Source organism: Equus asinus, chromosome 20, assembly GCF_041296235.1.
Source record: "Equus asinus isolate D_3611 breed Donkey chromosome 20, EquAss-T2T_v2, whole genome shotgun sequence".
In the NCBI taxonomy this organism is placed as follows: Eukaryota; Metazoa; Chordata; class Mammalia; order Perissodactyla; family Equidae; genus Equus; species Equus asinus.
In genome coordinates, this window is record NC_091809.1 from 50,687,831 (window position 1) to 50,713,826 (window position 25,996).

Consider the following 25,996-nt stretch of genomic DNA (forward strand, 5'->3'; position numbering starts at 1 on the left):
ACGTATTTCAGAGGGGAGAGACAACAAAAGCTGGGAAGAGATTCTGTTCTTTTGTCTCCTCAGCATTTCTCTAAGCCTTTTCTATTTTTAACTTGAGAGTAAATTTGGAAAGGCTGCCTCTGTGCACATAGTAGTCTTCAAATAACCACCCTAGTTCTTTTGGTGACGCTGGGGCTGCTCTCTCAGCCAAGTGGACAGCATGCTCAGGAAACCACACCAGGCGAGGAGGCTCCATGCATTCACAACTATTGCTTTTAATACAAGAGAAAACCCCGGGCAGCGCTGGGACCCAGAAGTCAGCTCTGCAACAAGCGGCAATCTGGCCAAGAGCAGCTCAGCTCTGTACTCACTAGATGGTTCTGTGGTTGTAAGAGCAGGAAAAGGCCAGGTTGCTATGGAAACATGACAGACAGAAAGGGCACAGAAAGGTGAAGGAGAGAACGGAGAGAAATTCATAAATAAATATATATGTACTTTTAAGGCATTATCATAAAGAAAAGAGAGATGGTGAAGAAGACATTCTCTCACTCCCTTCTTCCCTGATTTATCAATATAAATATAGAAATTTTAAAGAGATTATCAGAGATTTGCTGACAAATTACTCTCCTGCAGCAAATAATGACATCACTCATTTATTCTTACCAAGAATCCCAGCTATTATGTGCTGGGCACTGTTTTGTGCTTTTTGTGTTTAATGGTTCAGTTTCAAAAACACCTAGAAAGCAGGTAGAATCTATCCTTCATTTGAGAAATAAGAAATCTGAGGTTCGGGGAGGCTGAGCGACTCATTCAAGGTCGTGGAGCTGTATACAGAAGTAGTGGAGCTGAGACTGGAACCCAGGGCTGCCTGGTGCCCAAGCCTCAGCTCCTGCTGCTACAGTCCACTGCCTGGAAGCACTGTGCTGGGTGGTGTGCCTGTTTCTGAGTTATATAGATGCAGCAGAGGGCTCCTGAGCTCGGGGCTCCAGTTGCCTCCTGAGGCTGCACTCAAAGTGCAGGGGCTTCTGATGGACTGAGGGAACATGCCAGCCTCGCCACCGTCTGCTGCTCTGACCACATGTTGGCATGACACACTGGCCTCACTCAGCTGCGGTCTCACTTTGCTCCTTCCCCCAGAAAGCTAGGTTCAAAACTCCAAATCGTGGCAGGCCTGGGGCTCTCTGGACTCCCGAGGACTCAGGAAACAAAAGGACAGGCAGCCAAATGGAATGAGATGGTAAATGAGCGAGGCTCAGTCAGGATGACAAAGCCTGAGACTGACCAGGGGATGTCACCGTGAGGCTCAGTGACACTGCTCTGGGAGGGCAAACACAGCTTGAGAAATGCTATAATGTTTGCTGGGTTTTGGGGGGATGGGAGCGGGGGAGGAGGGTGACTACTCACCCTATTTCGTAGAGGAGAAAAAGGCTCAGTGTGAAGGGTTAAAAACTTGCCCAAGTGCAATATTGCCAGGCACATCTGCAAGCAGACACTGTTGATTTCCCCACAAATATTTATGAGAAATGTATGCATTTATGGAGAAAGCAAAAGCTGCAGGCCTCGCTATCTAATTTCAACGTCTGAATCCAACTGTGCCAATTAAAAAGAAGGGCAAACACACAACACCCAGAGCATTTCTTACGACCCTGCGGAATAGGTATGTGCCTCGGCAAATTCCTTTGGCTTCTCCAAATATCAGCTTTGGTCTGGCCCACTAAAAATCCTGAGGACAAGGCTGCGCTGCTGCGGCCTCAGGCAGCCTGCCTGCAGGCATTTCTGTCCAGAGCAACGCTTTTCACTTGCCTCCCATTCGGGGAGTGCTGCTTCCCAGGAATCTGAGAGGCCCTGTGCTTATTTCTCCTTTCATTTGCTTCTCTAAAACCCGGCGCTGTCTTCCACCAACAGAGTTGAATGATCACCTGGTGAAGGAGATAACATTAAGCAGACCCACTGAGGCTGGTGGAAAGCAACCTGCAGGGAGATGGATGAAGAAAAAGATACTCACTATCTGGATGAGACAATGGAACAGGGGTGGAAGAGCTAGCAGGAGCCGCTGAGGAAAGAAAAATGAAGGTGACCAAAAGAAAGGGAAAAAAGATCACCCAGGCGCATAGATATCGAAGGACAAAATGGATGAGCCAATCCTGGGATGTCAGTACAAGGAGCTGAAGCAAGTTAAAGTGGGGAAGAAGAACACCATGCATGAGAACAGGTGGCCGGAGGACTGCACAGAGCAGGGCTCTCGCACTTCAAACCATAAGCCTGTGCGCCTGCCAAGCCCTGTGGTGCAGGTTAGGGATTGGGCCAGGAACAGCTGCAGAGGCCTCCAACCCTGTCTAAAACAAATAGCCAATTCAGCAGGACCAGCTGTCTCCATAGGATCAGATGTATGGGAGGAAAGGGAACCTGGACCTCAGCTAAAGGTGAGCAAGTAAAGGAGAAAAAGACTTTGGCTTTTCGTGTTCCATAAATGTGTTTGCATATAGGCATATATTTACACTTATGGCACATATTCGTAGCAAAACTTGTATGTCTTACTCTCTAATTTCAATATCCAAATGAAATGGAAATGATCCTCCCACTTACTAATGTTTACTATTTGGTGAGGTTCACGATTGTCTGGCATCTTGATAAACGACCACTGCTGCCCTCCAAAGAAACCCTAAGAATGTGGTTCTCTGGATGCTGCAGTGTGTATGGAGAGCGATGCAAATAATACCGAGTGCTATTCTAGTTAAACAAGTAACGTTATCCAACTTTCTGCATGGAGAACGATTAGAAACGGTGCATCCAGGACATTTTGGACAGTGAATGGATCTTTAGCTTTTCATTGGCAAATATTCAGAAGTTGTCCCATTAATGATCACAAAACGAAATCCCCTTGGAGAGTTAGAGGAACATTTGGGAAAGCATCACCATTATCTCCATCACTGCCTTGACACACCTGGGTTCCGTCTTCCCTTTATGTCCCAGATGAGAGCACCTCATTAAACCGTGTGAGTACATTGTCACTGGCATCAGAGCATGATAGGCCACTAACTCATCCTGACTTGATGGTCTGGTTAATTCAGGTAAAATGTATCTCTCTCTCTTTCTCTTTTATTTTTTTGGCTTGAACTGTCTGCATAATTGTCCATAATATTCTGGTGAAGGGATGGAGTTTTCTGTGCTTTAACCACAATGTATTACAATGCATTTAACTTATACTTGCAATGTGCCATCTAGGGGGCAAAATGGGAATAGAAAAATCTCAAGATGCTTCTTTTAAAAAGCAGAGACTCACACGTAATCTTTATACCCTGAAACAAATCATCCATTTCGCTTGATGGTTCAGAAGCAAATTAAGAGGTAATATTCAGGCCACGAAATTCTGAAGGTGTGTGGCTCAATCATGGGGGAAAAGATTCATAATCAATTATCACACCATCTCTTTAGGGCCTCAGCAGCTCTGAGAGCAAAGCAGCCCTTCCCAAGGCAAACAGGTCGTCAGCTTTCCACCTAAGAGCATCTTGACAGCATGAAGACACTTGGCTTAAATATACATGAAACAGGAACATTTTCCCAGGTTGAAGTTCTATTTGTTTGAGTCACAGCTTCCTCGTTACCGTCACACACATTGATGAACCACACACAAAGAACCTCCAGACAGGTGAGCCAGGCCTGCTAATCTGGCAGCTCCAAAGCAGGAGTCCTTGAGGTATTTGTGGCTTTGCTAGTTTCACCTGCTCATCCCTGCTTTGACATATTCATGTTAATGAACGTGGTGAAGTCTATTCAGGAGCCAAGGAGGCAGTCCCATGATTGAGACATCTCAACAAACTTCAAGTGATGAGCTAATGCAAAATGCACTGGCTGTCACCTTTACCTCCTAAACCCAGGGTCTGGCAGCAATGACTCTCTGTCCGGTATGCCAGCTCCCGTTGATCCTGGGTGAGGGAGCACCCAGGGCCTAACTCCAGTGTCACAGGATCAGGCGGTGCATCTGCACCCCAACATTACAGGATGGGAATGTACCGTCAGTGGCCAAGATGAGCCAGTGACAGAAACCAACGCCGCTGGTTGTTGGGCTTGGTGTAAGCATGCAGCTGAACTGATGACTGATTTTGTTTACCTGAGTTCAGATAACCTTTGTGCCTTCCAAGGAATGGGAGTGAGAACTCCGAGAAGGTCCTTCCTAAAACGCGTCCTCGCTTCCTAGCAGCAGTGAGTGGGTTTCATCACGGTAGTGGTAAAAGCTGGCATCTTCCTTCCAGCTGTATCCTTTTTTGGGCTGGGTCTGGGACAACAGGATACTCCCAGGGCTAGGCCCTCACTTCAGCGACTCTAGGAAGGCTAGGAGGGCACAAGGCCTGACCATCATAACCAACTTTAGTGAGAGTGTGACGTTGCTGCATATTTCCCATGCACGCTGTCTCTTATCCTGCTCAGTTCTTGAAAGAGGCACTCCACTCTAAGGATGCGCCATGGTTCTCCTTAGCTAAAAGGAGTCTGCTTTTTAATACTTTAAACGACAACTTTATTGGATGACCAAGATGATCATGCCACTAGCAACGCCTGCTACGGCTGTCATTCATGATCTACTTAGAATGGAGAGCTGAACTCACCATTTTCCAAATGGCTTCTTGGAATCTTAGTTATCGGTTTTCATACTAGCAGACAACAAACAAAAACGTCTAGAGGTATCCCCTACCTTTTTTTTTTAATTAAATATTGACTTTTAAAACATAGCATCTGCTATAAAAATTCTCACCTTTACAAGGGCTGAGCTGGCAATGAACGAAAACCACTGTGGCCTTTGAAGTCCAAGACCCAGTTACTCTGCTTCAGTACTCAAGCCCCAGTTACTGGTTAGAAACTCGCAAGAAGGCCTCATGCCAGCCTTCCCCTCTGTAATGTAACAGAGCCAGCATTCATTTACTGATAAAATCCCCAAGTGAGGAAACCCAAAGACTCAGGTTAAGGATCCAGGAGGAAGATGCTCTCACGCCCAGAGCTGCTCCCACTGAATTCACGCAGGGTGAATTCAGAGCTGCAGCCCAGAGCAGACAGCTGTCAGTGCTACCTGACAACTCCACCCTCCCAGGCTGACTCCTTCCAGAACCAGTTCATTCAGGAACCAACTCTGCTGAGATAGTGGATTTAGCACTTGCTCAAAATCTCAGAACGCCTACACTGAGCTACTTGTTTTCTGCTGTTGCTGCAATATTTCTGAATAAATTTTAAAAAGATAAGCTTCCCTGAGTGCCTTTCAGGAGCTAGGAGCTTTTTATGAAAAGAGTGTGCAGCTTTCTGAATACCTTTTCTTCTGAGTCTCTTCCCTCCACTTCCCACTACCCACAAGGGTAACACTTCCCTCCACTATTCTGAGCTCAGCCCAGGAAGAAAGAGCCACACTTCAGCAGAAGTGAAGTCCGGGGGCCTCTAGGCAGGCTGAGGAGATCAGACCACAGTTCTGCTCCCAGAGCAGCAGACCAGCTTCCTGTCACCTTTGCTCCCTATGTCCGCTATTTACAGCTCACACGATTAGAGTGTCTTTCCCAGGGAGGATGAGCCTGTCTCCACATGCTTGGCAGGAGAGTTACTAAGTAGCTGGTCAGTTTTCCCAAATGTGGAAATGCACATTGCAAGGAACCTAGTGCTACAGAACAGAGTTGACTGAAATTGGAAGTTTAACTCCCCAGCAGCCCTGCAGGATGGCCCCATCCGTGACTTGGAACCAAAGTTCACGCTACTCCTCACAATGGCATCTGCTGCAGGGGCTCCCTCCCAGGCCTCCTTGTGCCCTCCACCTGCCACCCTGACGGACACAGAAGGAGCAATGAGCTTGATTCTTTTATCTTCTAAAATCAAATGTGATTTCCTGTCAGGCTTTTTTCCCCATGAAGGGATTCTGAACAGAGAGGTCTGTTGAGGCTGTGGTCCCTTTCCTGGCATCCTGGCTAAGGTGAGCAGGTGCTATACAGTGCTCCTGAGAGACCACCTGCAGACCCCCACCATGCTTGGCGCAGCAAACATCATCTCTGCCACAGGGCAATCATCACACACACAAATTAATAAATAAACACAATTCCAAAAGACACAAAAGTTGCATGCTCTAAAACAGGACGAGTGTTAGCCTCTTGAAGTAACCTACGGACATTAACAAGTGCACAGCTAGACTAAAGGTCAGTGTGGTTAGGGCCCGGACGGTATCATCTACTTCAGCCTCTAGGGGACAAAAAAGGGACTGAACTAAATTAAGAACTAGGACTAGCGGATGTTAACACTATGGAAACAGGTGACGAGGTAGCAAGAGGCACTTACGTGGAAGAGGGCTATCTGCATTTCCCATGGGTGGAACACAGACGAAAGGAAAAGACAAGAGACAGACCCAAGAAAAAAAAACACAAGATGTAAAAGAAATGAATAGGATCCGCAGAGCACACGGAGCTGGAAACTCAAATTATCAAATTACTTCAAATCCAGAAAGAAGCAATTCCTGCAGGAGGAAGATGAGACAGGCTTTCTATTTCTGGGCGGAGGGAAAGGGAGCACTTTGCAGGTCTGTGGCTTCAAAGAGAAGGAGGCACAAGATTCCTCTGTGTGTTTTTTAATTCCAGGAATCAGAGCGGGCCCAGGGAGCTCTGTGACCACTCAAGGAGTCGGTTCTACAGCATCTTCTTCAGCTGGGGGGACTCCCAATCCTCCCAGGGCAGGAACCCAGGTCTGTGGAGGGATGTTGCTAGAACAGGGCTCGCCCAGAGCCTGGCTCTTTGTGGGAACGCTGGGAAAAGCAGAGCCAGCATAGTTTAAGGAAAGGGGATGACGGAGGAGAACAGAGATGCAACCTGAATGGAATCAGGAAGAAGCAACTCTTGAAAGAGGCGGTGAGGGAGGGAGACCCTGACATGTGCTCGTGGTGTGGGAGGGAGAAGGAGCAGAAGAGTCAAAGGCCTCGGCCATCCTTTTCCCTTTTGTATTGCTGGCATTTTGTTCCTGCTCACATATCCTACGGCAGCCTCTGTTTTTCTGTAACTTCGTATCTCTGCTGCATCAAAAATCCCACAACTAATTATATGAACTGTCACTGCCGGTACCTGCTTCCTTCAAGTCACAGGGTGCTTAGGGCCTTTGTGACCTGTGTCAAAATGCAAACCTCCCACATCCCTCCACGATACGCTGCTGTGTTTCTCCCCATTCCCTCTGATAATGTGTGGGTGGGTCTCCTTCCTGGCTATTATTCTAATAAGCTGGACCATCTACTCTGACAGTCACCAAGCCCTTCGAGAAAGAGAGGATAAAGGGAGTGGGTATCAGCCATGACTGAGGGCCAGAGAACTAGGAGCTGGGACCACCTTGACCAGAGGGATCTGAAAGACAAAAAGCTGTCATCTGAACAATGGACCGGGCCAGCTCAGGATCCCCCACTGCCCCCAAGGAGAAGAGGGTGGGTGGGGAAGAGGCAGGGCAGCTGGCTTTACTTACGGACTGGCTGTGTCTTGAACTCGGAGGCTGCGCTGATCTCGCCCAGACCCTTGCCATTGAGGGCTGCCAGTCGCACGGCGTACCTCGTCTCAGGCTTTAGGCCCACGATGGTGACGATGCCCTCCATGTTGGCTGTTGTGAGAATATGGGAAGGATCACAAAGGATGAAAAGTCTATTGGTAAAATGGTGCAGCCGCTGTGGAAAACAACATGGCAGGCCCTCAAAAAATTAAACACAGAATTATCACTTAATCCAGCAATTCCACTTCTGGGTATATACACAGAAGAATTGAAAGGAAGGACTAGAACATATATTCGTACACCCATGTTCACAGCAGCATTGATCACAATAGCCAGAAGGTGGAAACAACCCAAGTGTCCATTAATGGATGAACAGATAAACAAACTGTGGTATATACACACAATGGAATATTATTCAGCTTTAAAAAGGAGGGACATTCTGATATACACTACAATGTGGATGAACCTTGAGGACACTACACTAAGTGAAATAAGCCAGACATAAAAGGACAAATACTGTATGATTCCACTTATATAAAGTACCTAGAATAGGCAATTGCAGAGAGACAGAAAATAGAATGGTGGTTGCCACGGCCTGGGGCGAGGAGAGAACGGGGAGTTATCGTTTAATGGGTACTGAGTTTAGGATGACGACAAAGTTCTGGAGGTGGATAGTGGTGATGGTCACACAATAACGTGAATGTACTTAATGTCACTGAACCGTACACTTAAAAATGGTTACAATGGTAAACTTCACGTTATGTATATTTTACCACAATAAAAAAATAATTAGAAGAGATGTTAAAAAAAAAGCGTGTTGGACAAACTGTAATATGGGATCAACCTGCCATAAAGTTGGTATGAGGTTCCAGAGGGAAGTTGGGAAGGTAAAGGGATTGTCTTCTTCATGCTCTGTTTCTGATTATACGGAAATTCCTCTCGGCCCCCTCCAACCCTCCCCAAAGCTGAAGGAGTGATGCAAGCTTTGCAGCAGAACACATTTGCAGTAAGACTGGGTTGGAAGCTGTCTCTGAATGGCTTTGACACTGCGCCCCAGCCCATTCCCACTTCCACCCTCGTTACCACATATCGGGCCAGGATTAAAGATTTCTACAGAAACAAAGCATACTTCTCTGAGTTAGTCCAACTACACCCCAAAGGGAGAGTTAGACATTAAATATACTCAACCCTCAGGGAAAGATAGTCTGGGCTCAGAAGTTTCAAATTGCAGTCATCCAAGGGTCATTTTTTAAATCTTTAGTTTGGAAATATATCACAGGATTGATTTAAGGGCAGACTTGTCTGGCTGGCTCTGCTTATTTGGCTAATATCATAATTACACGACAGTCCTTGAATATAACCAAGTAGGATGGATGGGTGACGTCAGAGAACCCACAGCACACGTAACCCATGTGTGCAGGGTGTGCTCATCCAATTGTGCTCGACACCTAAGCAGGGCTTATGCTCTGGAATGTGCTTGACACGGTCTCATCCATCCTGGCAGATGAGAACCAGGTCCTGAAGCACAAGGGGCAGAAGGACGACCACTCTACATGAGATGTGACCATGTCCCAATTCTGGGAGGACAGTGATGGTGCTGCAGCAGAGGGACATGAACAGGATGGCAGGTGCTGGCACCTGGCATCCCCCAGTAGGTGAGAGTGATATGCCACCCTACCCAAAAAGGCAGCCAGGGTGCAAGGATCTGGAGAACGCAGGGGTGAGTGTGTGCCCAACATGGAGTAACCCTTCCTTCTAAAGGAAATGATGACTCTTCCCGACTTACCTTCTTTGGCATCATACCACTTGAAATGCCACACTTCCTCACCCATGGCTCTCCACTCAGCCTTGTATTTGAGGATGGGCACCCCGCCTGTGGCCTCTGGCTCATCAAATTGCACCTGTGCCGTGCTGGAGTATGGCTCCACCTGGTCGATGGATGGTGAGGATGGGGTGTCTGTGGAGAGGACACATAGGGAGACCCAGGTGAGCCCAATTTGGCCCAGGACACAACTCCCAATGACGAAGCATGTCTCTCTCCTTTCTGCTCACTCTTGGGAATCTTGTTGCCTGTATACTGTCCTCCTGGCCCACCCCCCTATATAATTCTCTCCCAACATGCTCCATGCCCAGATCCTCAAGCCTCCATTGGCTCCCTGCTCCCTGATCCTCTGGCTTTGCTGGCTCTGGCCCTCTCTACTTCCTGCTCTCTTGGCATCATCAATGGACACAGAATGGGCCAGCAAGGGTAAGGGTGGTGCAGCTGTAATGGGCGCTCACCTGCTTGGACAAGGATGAATTCTAAGGACTCCTGTCCAATGCGGTTCACTGCAGTACAGTTGTAGTTTCCAAAATCATTTTCAGAGTCCGGGGTCACCTTTAGAAAGAAGGAGTTCTTGGGTTACAAGTATCCCATGGAATGCCCACCAACTCAGATCCTTACTTGTTGGGTTAAATTAGCAAAGAATAGAACCAATATTACATGAATCATTAGCTCTAGCCTAGCCTCAAACCAGAGAGAACAGAAAAGGGCTGTTGGGAGAGACATACTCTGCCTCCCAGGCCCTGATGGGGACACAGGAAGAGTGAGGTGGCTGTGCTGAGGCTCAGTTTCTTCTCCAGCCATGGTTCTCCCGCTCAGGACATGCCAGAGAAGCAACAGAGAAGATTACAGCTGCATACAGGAGCCTATCCATTGTCACACTGTGCCTTCTCCACCCTGTGCCTGTCCCCACCCCGACTCACCTCCAGGTAGCTGGCGGAGGGGGAGTTGTAGATCTTGATATTGCTGTAGTTGGAGCTTGGCAGCAGTTGGCCATCTCGGAACCATGAGATTGTGGCACTGGGGTAGGCGAATACCTCGCACGTGATGTTCACCTGGTTCCCCTCCCAAGTGTACACAGCCACGGGGCCCTGCAGCTTGGGGGCATCTGCAATGAATGGCGATGACTATCAGGAAGACTGCCATGATCATGGGGCCCCATAGATCCTGCCTCCTGGCACTGGGAAGGTGAGTGTACACAGAAGCAGAGCTAGCGCTGGCACACAATAGAGGTCGGCCTGTGAGCTACATGAGAAGACTGAAGAGCATGCAGGCTTGTAGGAAGCCTGGGAATGGTGTGAGGGGGGTGACCCTGGGATACAGTGCTGAAATGCCCTAGGGCCAACCAACACAGGGAATGTGAGCAGAGCTCACAGGGTGCAGCTCAGGTCCTAGCTGCTGCTCCTCCCTTTCATGCCAACCCTGCCCGGCCCTTCTTCCCCTCATCTTTCCGCAGTTATTCCTCACATTGCACTTCGAGGTACATGGACTGGGAGTCCTGGCCGATGGTGTTGCTGGCGGTGCAGATGTATTCTCCAGCGTCTGTGTACTGGATGCTCTTCAGGGTCAGGGACGACACGCGGGCATGGCTGCGCACTACCATGTGCCCGTCCAGAGTCTGCCGGGGGGAAAGGGAGAGTGTCAGAGCCCGAGGCAGGGCAGGGGCTAGGAGACCAGGCCATCTCTTGTCTGTGACCAGTCTCACATCCTCTCTCCTCTCTGTGCCAATGTCTATGTCTTACTTTAAGTACCAACTAGCGGGGGAGGCTCTGGAGAGCACCATGGGAACTTGGGTGTATCCAAAACAGAAAATGGGACTCAGTTTACGGCAAGCAGCCTAGACTATGTGCCAAGATTGGTTTGGGGCAAGGACAACCACGGTCCCCCAAGACGACTTTGTTTAGTATGTCTAAAATGGAAGCAAAAGCCCTGGGCAGTAGATATTCTAGCAGCAACAGCCTTGCCCCATGAGATTCTGGGAAACCTGCACCCTCCATCCTCTCCTTCCGGCAGTCTGCTCCTCTGCCAGTTCCACGGTGCCTGCACATGTAATGGGAAATCCGAATGTACTCAAATATAAGAAATTATACAAGAAAAGTGTATTTCTGCAGATGCCTCACTTTCCTGGATGCTTCCTTCAAAAAAAAAGTCCAAGAACTGAGAGTTTAGGAGCTGTTGAGCTGGGAGGCGCCCTCCAGGGACAGTGGTATAGACTCACAGGCAGATCTGGGATCCTTGACACCACAGTCACCACCATTTTCTAGCCCTTGATACTACGAGTGGCTTCCTGAGTGTCTAGAATTACAGGGATCGGTCAAGAAGGGAATAAACACATGATCCCTAAGCAATGGGAACTGAAATATTTCCAAGGGGTTTCCCCCCTTGACACTCTAAGTAAAATGATTGATGGCCTAGGAAAAGTCTGAGCATGTGGCCCCAGTTCAGAGCCTTAAGAAAGTTGGTAATCCAAAGAAGGAGTCTTGCTTCTGGTAGGCTGGGCCACACTCTTATCTCTAGCATATGATACTCTGTAGAGACGAACAAGTGAGTGCTCTGCATTTGGCATCTGTCATCCCATGGGGCTGGGCCTTTAAAGAGTGAAAGAACACTCGGCTTCAGCTTCTTTTGATCTGCTGGTTTGGAAGTCTGAAATGTATAATTGCAGTGTCACACAGCAGCCAGGATGGGAAGCCCAAAAGTAGGCACCACTGGCCTTGAGTGCAGTCTCAGCAGATCTATCACAAGAAGTCCCTTTTGCTGTCCTTGATAGATCTAATCCACTTAAGCTCCATCACATTTCACTTCTGGAAGCTAGAACATAAGTGCTCGCAAGGAGGCAGAATGGTCAAGCACAGTCATCACTGCCTGCTGCTGCTGGGAGGGCCACTCCTCTCTGAGAGGAATGCCCGGATGCCTGTGGTTCTCAGCTCCCATTTGACCTGTAAATCTGTGAGGCTGATTGGTCAAGAAGTTCCAACCCAGGAGATGCTACACCTTAATGAGAGATGACAACATACAGGTGTGGAGGACTCGGTCAGAAAGCCTTAAGACATCCAGTTTGTTAAAGAAACTAGAGCCTGGGACTCCTTTGCTCATGGGCTGACAGGGTTGTGCTGGTACATCCCAGGGGCGATTCTCATGTGCCGTACAAAATCTTTACCCATCAGTCTAAACTAGTGGCATTGAGAGTGTGAAGCCATCCCTGCAATTATCTCTAAATGGCTGACCTGCCCTGCTTGTCACTCCTATTTGCCCAAAACACAGCAGGACAAAGGCAGAGGGGATTCAAGTCCACACCTAGCCTTTCTGGTTATCTCAGTGAGAACACAGGTTCTGCTGACAGTGACACCAGCCAGTGACTGAACTATTGTGATTCTTTGTCACACGGACAGGACTTGTCCTGGGGCCACCACGCACAAACATGGAAAACTGACCAGAATCTTTGGGAAGTCAAGAGAATATTTCTGTAAGGAAGAGATATTGCAGCAAAAGAAGCGAAGAAAGTCATGTAGGTAAGAGGAGAACATTAACAGATAACAACAAAGTGGGGCATGAGCAGTCTTGACTCAGAATAATCTAGAAAATGGTTGAAGAGAAGCTCAAGAAATGGTTGCATTGACAGCACACTTTTTTTTTTCCTTCTGTCTAGTCTCTTTTTCTAAATTTCTCTATGTGGAAATTTTTCTCATTTAATGATGCCAACAGACCAGTAGGCAGCCCTCTGTAGAGAATTCTTGTTTTGCCGTGGCTCATGACAGGACTGATGACCGGATTATGCGCCAGATGCCTGGCTCTCCCTCTGAGGGACAAAGATACACTCCAGTGTGACCAGACTATGTCTCTCTGAAATGCTTTATTCTGGCACCAGGACAAGTGCCACCTACAAACCATCTAGACCCAAAGTCATGTGGATGGTCCAGGCTCATGGAGGAAGCAGATAAACTCTGGGCAAGAAGGCAAAGATCATTATGGCAAGAAGACCCCATTTTGCAAAATAGCATGGAGGGAAATTATGATTATTCTTCTCATCAAAACATTTTTGTCTCCTTTCTTCCAGACCAAGTACTAAGGCTTTTCAGAGCTTACAAAGTAAAATTAGCCATAACCCAAGTCTTCTTTTGAGCTCCTCTGGACTCATGGTCTTCATCTCTGAATGAGACAAGTAGGAGGGAATGGAACTTCTGAGCCCCAGGAGTGGCACTCACTTGAAAGTCAATTATGTCCAGAGTGAGCTACTCAAGATTTAAGGATACTTCTGGAAAATGGAGTGAGGAGTCTGCTTTCCTGGGAGTAAACCTATTACTTCTGCTTATAATAACAATTCTCTTAACATCTCCTTAATACTCCTAATAAATCTTACCCTCTCCTCTAGCCAGGTCTAATCACAATGACAGGGGGGAGATGTACAAGGCCAAGCAGAATGAGATGTGTAGCTGCTCAGGGGCGGCTGATAATTAACCTTCGTTCCCTCCCTCCCCCAAGCCCAGTGGGTCCGTGACTTTGGGGCAGTAGGACACCAGCCTGTGATGGCAGTAAGCGATTCCTGTGCCCTAGGAGGAAAACATTTCAGCAAGGATGTGCACTGAACTCCAGTCCCATGACATGGAGGAAGGTAGGACCCAAAGAGAGCTTATAATGAACTAGATTTGACGACAGCAGTGTTTTCATGTGGAGAAACTAATGTCAGTGCTTGGGGACAGGCAGTCAACTTTTAAATGTTAAACAGCGTTAAATATTTATAGCTATGACCTGAACACATGACTTATGTGTGCTGAAGAATTATAATTTCTAAGACTAAGAGGATAAATTTACCTAATTAAAATACAGTCTATAGGACTGTCATATTCTGCATTTATGGTATCACATAATATCAAAGTTCCATCTGGAGAAGAGACAAAACCCACTTCTTTAAAAAGTATTTATAGATCAGATCCTTGAAGCTCATCTAAGGCATTCTGTTTTTTATTTCACTCTCTGTCAATCACACACATCAGGTAACAAATGGCAGGCATGATCATAAGTAGGGTCTTGGTGTAGGAACAAAAATCTAAAGATTAATATTTAGCTTCAGTTTTCAAGCTAAGTCCCACATTACCTAAACTGAAGAAAGCAGTCTGAGAAATTTCAAAGGTTAATTGCTACTGACTTAAAAAAAACCAGAACCATTTGTGCCAAATCATTCTAATCTCATAAATTTAATGCTCTATAAAAGTAACATAGATATGTTTAGCAATTTGGGAAAACCAACGAGAGATGTCATCTGCATTGCTTCAAGATGAAATGTGATGTGAAAATTTGCCAAGGCCAATCATTATAAAATAAGCGAGCAACAAGATGAGTTGAGCTGGAAAGAAAAGGTCTGAGTGGGTTTTTAGATCACTAACACTGTGACTTTATGATCCAAAGCCACATCAACCAGGGGAGAGTCAAAAAATTGCATCATTTCCAAATGTCTGGCCTGGGAATTGGGGCAATTTATTGCTAGAAGTATAATTACCTGGATGTGATTTTACCAGCACCAGCAAGAGAATAAGATCCAGTTTTAAGAAATAATAAAGATTTGTTCATCCACTCCCAACACAGCTTGCTTGCTCATCCTAAAATGACACTATTACTAAGTAATGTCTACCACTATTGACCTATTCTGTATTCTAACTAAATTACTAATTAGTTTAGCATGTCTGGTTATTAAAGCGTAAGGGTGAGTTAAACTGTAATGCTTTCAAAACTAGAGACTGGCTAGTGGTCAGGTAAGCTATACCTCTTGCTTCTCGGGTCGAGTCCACGAAGCCTGGAGAGAACAAGATATAAAACACAACAAGAAAGCAGTAAAATTTTACAACATGTTGCTTTAGAGAATTGATGTATCACACTGCATTCCGTGCACATGCAGCTTCTTTTTAATTCAAAACTTTTTCCAAGGCCCACTTTCAATGGTGTGTTTATTACCCAATTTAATTCAGGACTTAGCTCACATTCAGCTTTTCCCCCCTTATGCACATTATGATGTACAATTTAAAGGTAAAAGCTTTCCTAATCTTTGGTGGACATATGTATGGATACCAGCTGACATATTAGACTGCTCCTCTCCCAAAACATCTTGAATATTCCTCGTAGTATTAGGTGACACTACTAATTCTAATCACATAATCTAGAGATACTTATAGAGTAGGTTTCCTCCTTTGGATTTTATTAGATGGCTTATCACAAATATACTAATGCCATTTTGTGCTCATGCATTTTATAACTGCATGCATCCTATTCAAAATCAAATTTTTATTTTAAAAAAAGGAACAAAGAAAGGAGCAGAGAGGCACATTAGGAATGAGAAGCACGAAGTCCTTCAGATTATGAGTCAGGAAGTTTTGAGGATACCAAATTGTGAGTGTTGTGGTAGGGCCCCGGTCATTCTCAAAGGCAGAGGATGTGCAGATGGCATGCGGACTCAAGCGTGCACCCTCGTCATCAAATGCGGCATTCACAAAGGAGTGAGCCAACTCAGGAACACAGAGGTTTGGGAATTTTCCTACCCACATCTAGATTTTTTATTTATCTGGCACTGGGGAATCTATTTTGCTTACAGTTTTTCTGTTTTCATACCGGGAGTCAAAAACATCCTACCTGCATTGTTCTTTTATGAGATGGCATGGCTGCCTGATTGTTCCTGACGTTCAGATGGAAAAAGGATAGAAAAAATGCCAGAGACACAGCAATGCAATCCCGGGAATGCAAATGAGTTAGCAAACATTTAGTAAGAATCCACTAAATGCAAGTAGCTTTTGTGGGAAATGAAGATGGAAATGGTGGATGATGTCACATGATGATGAAAAGAAGAAGAAAGTGAGAACAGAGGAACATGCACAGACAAAAGTAACAGTGGGCCAATGTGTCAAAGTGGTTCCCAGTTCCAAATCACTTAGAAGCTTGTCTGTCACATGCCAGGGCTGCATGAATCAAGATATTTTGTTTTAGGGGCTATATCATATGGAGTTGTTTGTTTTTCAGATAGGATTCTTCCTCTGTCTCTCCCAAATCATTATGGTTTTGTGGCTTTTAGAATAAGTAGTTGCTAGTAACACGATGTTTCTAGTAGCCTGACCTCCTGCCTGCGCTCGGTGGAATGATAGGATGTGCTTTGACCCTGACAATTTGGTGAGGGTGTGTGGCCTACTTTAAGACAACCTGACGTGCAATTATACACGCATAAAATAAATTAGGATATAATTAGTACCGCTCCAAAGATTGTTAGTGCCAGGTTCTTTTAATAGCCCCATGTTTTATTATCTTACGTAAGTCTGCAGGAATATGTACATAAACTAAAGGGAAGCATCTAGATACTAACCCTAGAGCATTCCTTGTTAGACTTTTGCCCACATCCTGGATAAGCCAGACCCTTGATTGCTAATGCAGCCATCTTTTCCAACGTTTAAAAGCAGGCACCTGGTTTGTATTGAATGAGGAATTCTTCCAGGTGACAAAAAGCTCCAGTTTTCAGAGAATCTGTCTTAATTGTGGGATACTCTGTCAGCTCAAGATTGAAGGCTCATGAAATGCATTTCATTTTTTCTATCTCTTTTGGTCTCAACACTTCACCCCTCTCCTTTTCCTTAGACGTTAAGGCTTCATGTGCTTTCCTTTACCAGTCATTTCAAAGGCACAGTGATGTTCAAATAAGCATACAATAGATTCATTCTGCCAGCGAGAGAGTATGCAAATCACCATCCAGGGGTCTCACTCAGTATGTAAATGGTCCCAGGAATTTAGCACTGCTCACTCAAATACCTGGCAATATGTAAAACGAGTCTGGGTAAGACGAGTAATGAAATGATATGGATGCACAAACCATCTTTGCAAAGTCTGCAATGACCTCCATAAACATTGATCAAACTGACCCATTATGACATTCAGGTTTTTTTTGGTCCACATAATAGTGACCACTAAGAAATGCATTAACTTTCAGACAGATGGTCTACGCTAATGACTTCAATGATTCAAACTTAGCCTAGCTATTATCAGTTGTTGATGGAAACCAACTCACCTAGCTGACGCTTAACAGATTGATAAAAATCAGTCTCAAACGAGGGACTGGACTGAACCTAGAGACATGATCAAAGATAGGGGGTGACATCCAGGCTCACTGCACTGGTTTTTGTTTGTTTGTTTTCTTTTACTTTTAATGAAGAAGAGCATCAATATTCCATTAGAAAGTCATTAATATGTGTCTATGATTGAAAGCCTTTTCTCCCTTCTTTTCTTTCGTTCTTTTTTTTCTCTGAGGAAGATTCGCCCTCAGCTAACATCTGTTGCAAATCCTCCTCTTTTTGATTAAAGAAGACTGGCTCTTAGCTAACATCTGTGCCAATCTTCCCCTATTTTGTATGTAGGACACCACCACAGCGTGGCCACCGATGATTGGTGTGGGTCCGTGCCCGGGAACCCATGAACCCATGTCGCTGAAGCAGAATGCACTGAGCTTAACCACTATGCCACCAGGCCAGCCCCTCTCTTCTTTTCTTAAGAAGGTTAATACTTGACTCAACTAAGCAGTGAAGCACAAGACAAAGCTGCTTTCACTAGCTTATATTGTAACTAACTTCATTAAAGAAATCACTGAGCCTTCCATGAAAGTCATCAAAATCATGACAGGGCATCTGGCATTAGGTGCTCTGTCTTCTGAGCCAGTGTCCCAGAGGGAAGCCTTGGTGGCATTCTAAGGGCTCTGTACTTGACTTTGTCCCAGTCAACATTTTTACCAGGGACTTGGACAAAGATATTTCACATAAGTGTTCATATACGTTTGGAAGCAATAGCAAATATAAACGTTAGATGACAGTTGCATAGGAAAGGCTACTAATTTGCCTGCCCTTTGGCCTTGTGCTTAGGCTGGGGTCACCGCTGACTGCTAGACCTCATTACTTTTAATATACGTAAATAAAATAGGGGGGGCATGTAGGTTGAAATGCTCTGGACCCACAGACCTCTAAGGACAGTTCTGATGAAAGTCAGTCTTGACTGGTTGGAAAGACAGTTGCTTTCAAGCCAGGGGGTATTTGTCCATGTGGCATTTTTTATAATCACGATGATTAGAGGTGGCTACTGGCATTTAGGGGGAAGGAGAATAGTGGTGCTAAATATCTTGCAATGTACAGGATGCTTCCAGTGTGACCCCAAAGAGAAAGACTGGGTTGCAACAAACAAAATCCAAGTTTTAACAGAAATAAATATAAAATTCTGCATGATTGGTTAAGCAATCAATTGCATAAAGAATAGGATAGGGGCTATGTGGCTTAAATGCAGTTCATGTGGAAAAGACCTGAGCATTTTAGTTGACCACAAGCGCAATATGAGGCCACAGAATGAGGAAGCTGCTGAAGGGCTGATGTAACTTTAACTGCAGGATAATGTCCAGATCAAGGGAGCAATTACCGCAGGGAAGTCTGCATTAGTTTCACTGGGCACCACAAAATTTTAGGGCAGCACTAGTGAACTAAAGCTATCTAGTACAGGACAACTAGGTAAGGGGTGTGGGAACCATGATATAGGAGAAACAGGGAAAACAACTGGGTGTGTGAAAGGGAAGAAGAGTAGACTGACAAAAGGAAAATCACGTAGGATTCGAAATTATTTAGTGGCTCTCCTACAAAGGACGGAGTGGCAGAGATGGGAAGACAGAGAAGTGAAAGGGGCGGGGAAACAGATCTCCCTGACTGTCAGCATTGGCCAAGGCCCCGCTGAGGACTGACACTATCACCCTTCAGGGAGGGGCAGAGTGACTTTCTAGTTGATGTGCTTGAAATGGGTGACAGACGGGGCCAGGTAATCTCAAAGGGAGCCTTCCTTCCAACCTTCTAGGATTCTGGCATTTTATGAGATCAAATTCTCAGGAGGCCACTTTGCCTTAGCAGATAGATACAACTGTCTATCCTTATCTGCTTAGCGTATCATCCTGATTTCAAAAAGAAAACTGTTTTCTTCCACTGCCACAATTCAGCGACTCTGATCCCTAATTCTATATAATGCAACTTCAGGTGGAGGAGAACACGAGGCGCGGCTGACAAAGTAAAGGGGAAATTTATTATCTGGAGTCCGCCCCACCCACGAATAGCCCCCTTTGTTTTCTGAGTTATTAGCTATCCACTGTATAAGATGGACATCATGCCTCTTTGATGTCAATATTTAATTCATGGAAATGGCAATTTTTCTATACAGGGTTTCATTTTGGCAAATATGTTAATCTGGTGTCACATCACCGGCTGATTTGGAGGACTTGTTCTAACATTGATTCACTCATGTTCCAGTCACGTCACTTCAAGTGACGTGAAGGCCGTCCACAGTAAAAGGAACCACAACACAACCTTGTGGCTGGGCTTAAATAAGTATCTCCAATTGAGACAAATGGTCTACACTGATACCTGCATTATACAAAAAGCGAGTCAGTCCTACTTGGCTTGAGACAGTCTCCACTGGAGACCTTCGGTCTCAATATTTAGTAAATATGAGTGTGTATTAGTGCCTGGTTATTTGATCTCATTCTGCAAAAGCGAACTCACAGATACAAGCCAGAAGTGCCAACCCATTAAAGGACCTGAGGCAGGCACAAATCTTAATAACCCTTCTAGTCTAGCTTGGTTGTTGAGCTATTCCTAGAAAAGATATAGAATTTAAAAGCATCATTCACCTGGGATAGATATTATTTCTGTCCTTTGCTGTAGGTCATAGATATACACTGGGCCATTCTGGACAAATCTACTCTCAAGCATGATGTGGAAACATCTGTCAAGCAGCAGCCCTGTGGTTTAAGCCCTGAAATGTACATTCAATCCAAGTAGCACACACAATGGGAGCTGAAATCTGAGCTGAGGGTTTAATCCCAATGTTGATAAAGTATCCAAGTCAACACCACATTTCTTAATCCACTTGGTTTTCACAATATCAAACAGCATATGCAAGTTTCAAAAATACTTAGCAGTTCCTCAGTTGGTCTTTCATTAAGTTGAATTCAACTCAGGAGGTAAAACTTGCAAAAAAATAATGGGCTTTTTGGAAGAGCAATTTCTGTTCCTTTTGTTTGACTTTTCTTTCCTATTAGTGGGACAGAAATCAGTTCCTCAAATGCAGATCCCAAATTGGGTTCTGGTATTTCACACTATCCCTTTTTGGCTTCATTTGAGTTTACCCTCTCTATGGACTTTCTTTAGGCAGGCAGAAGAGTGAAGATCCATCATTTTTGACATTCTGGTCAATAAACGATCCATTATAAATGTTCTTTAAGGCTAAGGCCATTACTCCTGAATAGGTGACAAAGCTTTGGCCAACTAAAATGAGGCCCATCACTACAGGACACACGAGATGAAATTGGAGAAGTGCCACAAGAGAACCAGTTAAGTTGCTTTAAAACCAAACTGCTTCCTCCTCCTGCTTTTGGCCCACTTAAGAGCAAAGGGCTGCCTGGTGTGGGGTCACCTCAATTTTTATATATTGTCAATAATAAAGATGGCTTTCTGGTGCCCTATAAATCAATGTGCTTTAAAGCTAAATCTTCCCAGTCATTTTAATTCGCCAGGAAGGTTGCCAGAATGTTCTTAAACTCTCAGTGGACATACTGTAGAATTCAGTGTAATCATCATCATATCGAAACTGCTAATTATTTTTGCCTTTAGAACAAAATGATCCCAAATGTGACTGAGAATACAGGCAGACACAAAGGCAACCAAGCTTTTGTGCATATAGCGCATGTATAGCATGAGAATACAAAACACAGGAAAAGAATTAATAGGGTCGTTCTGATCCCTACTATTTCCGGGAGACACTTTCTTGGGTGCTCCTGAGATGATGATAATATCTCCTGGTGCACCAGGATCTTGGCTTCTCCCTTGTTCCTCACAGCTTCATAACCCTGGGTTTGAAAATCACCATCTCCTTCCTCCCCAGAACGTCTAACTTGACCATGCCCATTAACATCACACCCCTGCAAATCTATGCAAGGAATTGTGCCCCTTCCATTGCCAGGGGATGCTGACCAGGCTACATCCAGGAAGGCTAGGGGAGAGAGGCCATAGGACCAGGCTGTGGCCTATGGTGACCACATCCCATGTTCTGGCTCACCAAAGAGAACCGGGCATGATACAGACTCAATTCGCTTTGAGTCTGCGTTCCATAGCCCTGAAACTCTTGGGCGACATTATACCTTTTCTGCGCTGCTGATGTTTCGGGTGGAAGTTCTCCAGGTGATAGAGGGAATGGGGTCTCCCGAGGCTTCGCAGGTAAGAGTGACTTGTTCCTCCAGTTCCATAGCCGTCTGGTTCTCTACATACGTGATTTTGGGTTTTGCTGAAAAGGCAAAATATTTCTATGAGTTTATCTGATTTTTTTTAGCTTTCTTGGTTTATATTATAACATGCACCCATTTAACAAAGGTTATCTACTTACTAAGTAAGTATAAGGCCTACTCTAGGTGTTGTATGAGATAAAGAGCTGAACCCCAAGGAGCTTACAATGGAGCAGGCATATGAAAACATCTAAGTGATGGTAATAAAAACAACATCCTATATAATAAAAGTGCTAAGGGCAGTGGATGCAGGAGGCACCGAGCAGAGGACGAGCACTCCTCTGGCTGGAGTCTTCATGAGGAGACAGCTTTTGGGCTGGGCCATGAGGTTTTCGGTAGGAGGAACTTTAGGTTGGAGATGGAGTTATTCCAAGTGCAGAAACTTTTGAATAAAAGCAAAGAAGCAAGAACATGTGAGGAGAGGGTTGGGGAGAGAGCAGCGTGGCACAAGTTGCGTGTTTGTGCATCAGAGCAGAGGGAAACAATGCTGGACCAGGCACAGAGAGCCCTGACCGCCTGGTTAAAGTGCTTGCTTCAATTCTATACTGTGGCTGGTGGAGCCCCACCGACCGCGCTGGATCAGAGGAATGAAACGATCATTTGTATTTCAAGAAGGTTAATCCGGGAAAAATTCAAGATGACGAAGCATGGAGAAAACCTTGAGGTGGGAAAACCAATTTGGAAGCTCTGGCAATGTCCCAGATGTGGTGTGATACAGTCCTGAATGAGGTGGTTGGGGGTGGGGTGAACAGAAAGGAAAGGGCAGCTGAGAGAGAGAAGCTAAAGGAAGGTTTTATAGGATGTGGCAAGTGAACGGAGGGCAAGTAGGGATGGCAAGAATCAAAAGAAGGAATGAGAAGGGGTGCAGATGATTCTGAGATTCTTAATGACTAGAAGAGTTGTGTTAGCATGAACTCAAGTAAGGAAATGCGGTGAGTAACTCTCTGGGGGCTTGGGGTGGGCTGGGACCGGGAAGGGATGAGTGGAGATGAGTTCATTTTCCAAATGTTTTAGGTAATGTAAGAAAACACGAGCGTTCAAAAGCTGAGTTAAACGTTAAAACATTAGAGAAAATTGAATTTTCCCAATTTAAAACAATTATACTCTGAAATTGCCAAACCTTCCAGAGAAGAGAAAAGATAATGCTGCACAAATGTAACTTATTTCACTAATAGAGAAAAAGGCCAGGCTAGATAAACAAACAAAAAAATAAATAAATCAGAATTATAGATAATTTTTGAAAGAATTGCATTTCTTTTGTATTCAAAGTCATACAGTAATGCCCAGTGGGCTCATAATCTACTGACTGTAGACATCCTCCAAGTTGGGGCCCTTGATTCTTTAATAAACAGAAAACAATGATAGGGCTGTGCACTTTCTGTAGCAAGTATCTGCTTCTATATAAAATTACCCAAATAGTTCAAAGATTCTCCTAAAGTTAATCTGTCCTAACAGCCTGCTGAGCAAATCCTTTTTTTGGCAGCTAGCACATGGGCACATCTCAATCCACTCTGGCCACACGATCATGAATTTGAATTGATGGAGTCCGCATGCGTGAGGTTTTCCCATTGGAAGGCTTTGTTCCTCTCTTGATAAACAGGAGGAGGTCACAGCTCCCACTGGATGGAGGAAGTGCTCTTTAACGGGACGTTTTAGAGAGGTAAAATAAAAGTTGAATTTCTATACTGTTAAAATCATAGATTGAAAAGTAGAAAAAAAAATCAGCCAAACAACTGAATTCACTAAACTGAACAGCTGTCTTGGGGTCTGGAGGCAATCATAGGAAGGCTGAATTTCTGGCCTCCTGAAATCTAGTCAGATGTTCTAATCTAGACAGCGAGTGCTGACCTTCTCCTGACCCACAGCACTTTGTCCCTGCAGTGAGAGGTTAACAGAAGACAGACAAGGGACAGTTAACATCTGTTAATATTTGGTCTTGGTGGCTCCATTTCCCAGATGGTGACAAAGGGTGCATTGTGCAAGCCTTTAGAAAAAGGCAAACTATATTCTTATTAAAAACATTATTAACAATGGCTAATTTTGTATGGTCTCCAGAAGGCTGTGGAAGGAAGGCAGGCTTCTCACTGATGACTTAACCTCTCTGCACTCCAGAAGCAAGGCTATTGTCAGAACTAACTGAAGGCTTAGAGGACGGCCTTGGAAATTGGATAGCGATATAATTTATGGTCCAAATCAGGGCACTCTTGAGAGTGAAAAGGGATGCTCTGAATAATTACCCTGGGACAATGGGCATCATGGGACAAACAGGGACAGATGCAAGGTCACTTCCCTCTGCAAACCAGCATGTAGAGGAAGCTGTCCAGGTTTTATCTGCAGATGGTACTTGCACCATCTTAATTAGCCTGTGTTGTGGGCCCCTGACTTTGGATCCCTGTTCTAGTCTCCACTGCCACTATGGGACTTAATGTCTCAGATTGCTCCATCGTGTCTCTCCCTATGTACTACCCTGTGAGCACAGCCATCCTAGTGAGTTTTCCAAGCACGCCTGTTCTCCTCTTTGGTACGTCCATGGTGCTGCACCCCGCCACTTACAGCCAGCCTTGTCTACTCTCACCCCAATCCAGGCTCCTGCAACCCTGGCCCAAGGAGGGCTCTGGAGCCCTGCTTCCCTGGACTGAGAGGTTGGACACGACCAGGTGCACCTTCCTTCAGGCCCCCATTTGTCCTCTGCTGTAACTCGCAAGGGCTGCTGTGGTCCTAAGGGGTCAGCTAAACAAAGCTTCTGCCCATTGGTGAACTTGCCTCAGCCCACAGCAGCATGAGACCTCACGAGCATTATAGAGCATAATAAGCATCTGTGGAGACAAAAATACTTCTTCAGAAGGGCCCATGGGGAGCAACGGAAATTCACTCCCAAATTTAAAGGAAGACAGGATGCAAGTACTTAGTCAAAAGAGATTCTAGCAGATAACTAGGGCAATGCATGCCAGAATGTGTCCCTTTCTTAGGAAAAAATGATGTCAGTTAGGTACAACTATAGCAGTCTCTAATTTAGATATGTCCCTTTCTTACTAATTGACATCTCCCTTTTTTTCCTCCAAAGATTTGGCACCTGAGCTAACAACTGTGGCCACTCTTCTTTCTTTTTTTTTTCCTGCTTTTTATCCCCAAGTCCCCCAAGTATATAATTGTATATTTTAGTTGTGGGTCCTTCTAGCTGTGGCATGTGGGGTGCCACCTCAGCATGGCCTGACTAGCGGTGCCACGTCTGCACCCAGGATCCAAACCAGCGAAACCGTGGGCTGCAGAAGAGGAGGATGCGAACTCAACCACTTGGCCACGGGGCCGGCCCCCTGCCATCCCTTCTTGAAGCCACAGGAGTTTGGAGCGCTTCCTCACTATCTAAGCTACAGGTTTCTTTCCCCCTATACCTCACTGCTACAGACTCTACCGCTGCTGGGGAACCTGCCACATTTCTCACCCTAGTGCTGGTGTCTAGTGGCAAGTCAGAAGGGGAAGGAGAGGGAGAGAAAGGGCGGAAGAAAGATGAAGCCTTAACTAGCAAGCCCCTCCTCACCTGGTTCTCTGGCCCTCATATCCATGTCTTAAACCAATGGGGGAGGCAGGCCAGAAAGAGGAGGAGAGAAAAGAGGTCAAGAAGGTGAAATGGAGAGGGGAAGGAGACCGTATATGGGGTGCCAGGCTACTTCGAGGAGGCTGTGTGAACTCTCCTTGGGATGCTACAGAGGAAGATTCTCATTCTGGATGGGGGCTGGATTAGACATGGTCCCTGTGAGTCTAGGATTTTCTTACCTGTCTCTGCAGGAGTCTGCCCACCCCTCCTCTTTTCTCTCCTGGCTGTCTAACGTACAGTCTCCCAGTGGCAGTCTTGGGAAAGAAACTGTGGTAATAGAGTGTGAGTGTGTGTGTGTGTGTGTGATGCAGGAGTGGATACATGCAAGGGAGGAGGTCAGAAGACAAATCCTTGCCACCATTCCTGCATCCTGCTTTCCCTGCCTTGTCACCTCCTCCCCTGGACCTCACCCATTCTCTTCACTTTAGCATAGCCCCACACGTCTCCTGACTCACTATCCACACCTCCTGCCTGGGGCAGCCATCACCACTAGAGAGGCTTGGAAGAGAAGGCGAGATCTGTTTTTGACCAGCTAAGTTAGAACTGAGTGTACTTCCACAGAGGAACCAAGTCATCCATGGTGCTAAAGGTCGAGCACACAAATTTCAGAGTATTACTAGTCACTCCATATGTAATTCAGATATAGGATGTGTTCAATTGGGTTTCATGGAGTAGTAACTACCATTGCTAGCTCAGGGAATAGACTTAAAAGCCAACAGCCTGGGTTTGAATCCTGGCTCCTTGGGTGGGGCACTCAACTCTGTGCCCATTTTCCTCATTTATAAAA

At 45.5% G+C, this 25,996-nt stretch overlaps 1 protein-coding gene across 17 annotated transcripts in view; it reads right to left on the minus strand.

Moving 5' to 3' along the window:
* The window catches only part of NCAM1 (neural cell adhesion molecule 1), a 302,385-nt gene that overhangs the window by 33,335 nt on the left and 243,054 nt on the right, over window positions 1-25,996 (minus strand). For 3 of the 17 annotated variants that reach the window (XM_070490285.1, XM_070490282.1, XM_070490288.1), the window contains exons 8-17: window positions 21,474-21,616; window positions 15,048-15,077; window positions 10,754-10,904; window positions 10,210-10,394; window positions 9,745-9,841; window positions 9,251-9,421; window positions 7,444-7,575; window positions 6,283-6,297; window positions 1,985-2,032; window positions 351-392 (exon numbers count right to left, since the gene is read on the minus strand). In XM_070490285.1, the coding sequence (XP_070346386.1) occupies window positions 351-392; window positions 1,985-2,032; window positions 6,283-6,297; window positions 7,444-7,575; window positions 9,251-9,421; window positions 9,745-9,841; window positions 10,210-10,394; window positions 10,754-10,904; window positions 15,048-15,077; window positions 21,474-21,616 (1,014 nt within the window). The remainder of the gene's footprint in view (window positions 1-350; window positions 393-1,984; window positions 2,033-6,282; window positions 6,298-7,443; window positions 7,576-9,250; window positions 9,422-9,744; window positions 9,842-10,209; window positions 10,395-10,753; window positions 10,905-15,047; window positions 15,078-21,473; window positions 21,617-25,996) is intronic. The other 14 variants (XM_070490286.1, XM_014855473.3, XM_070490293.1 and 11 more) reach the window with 5 other exon arrangements.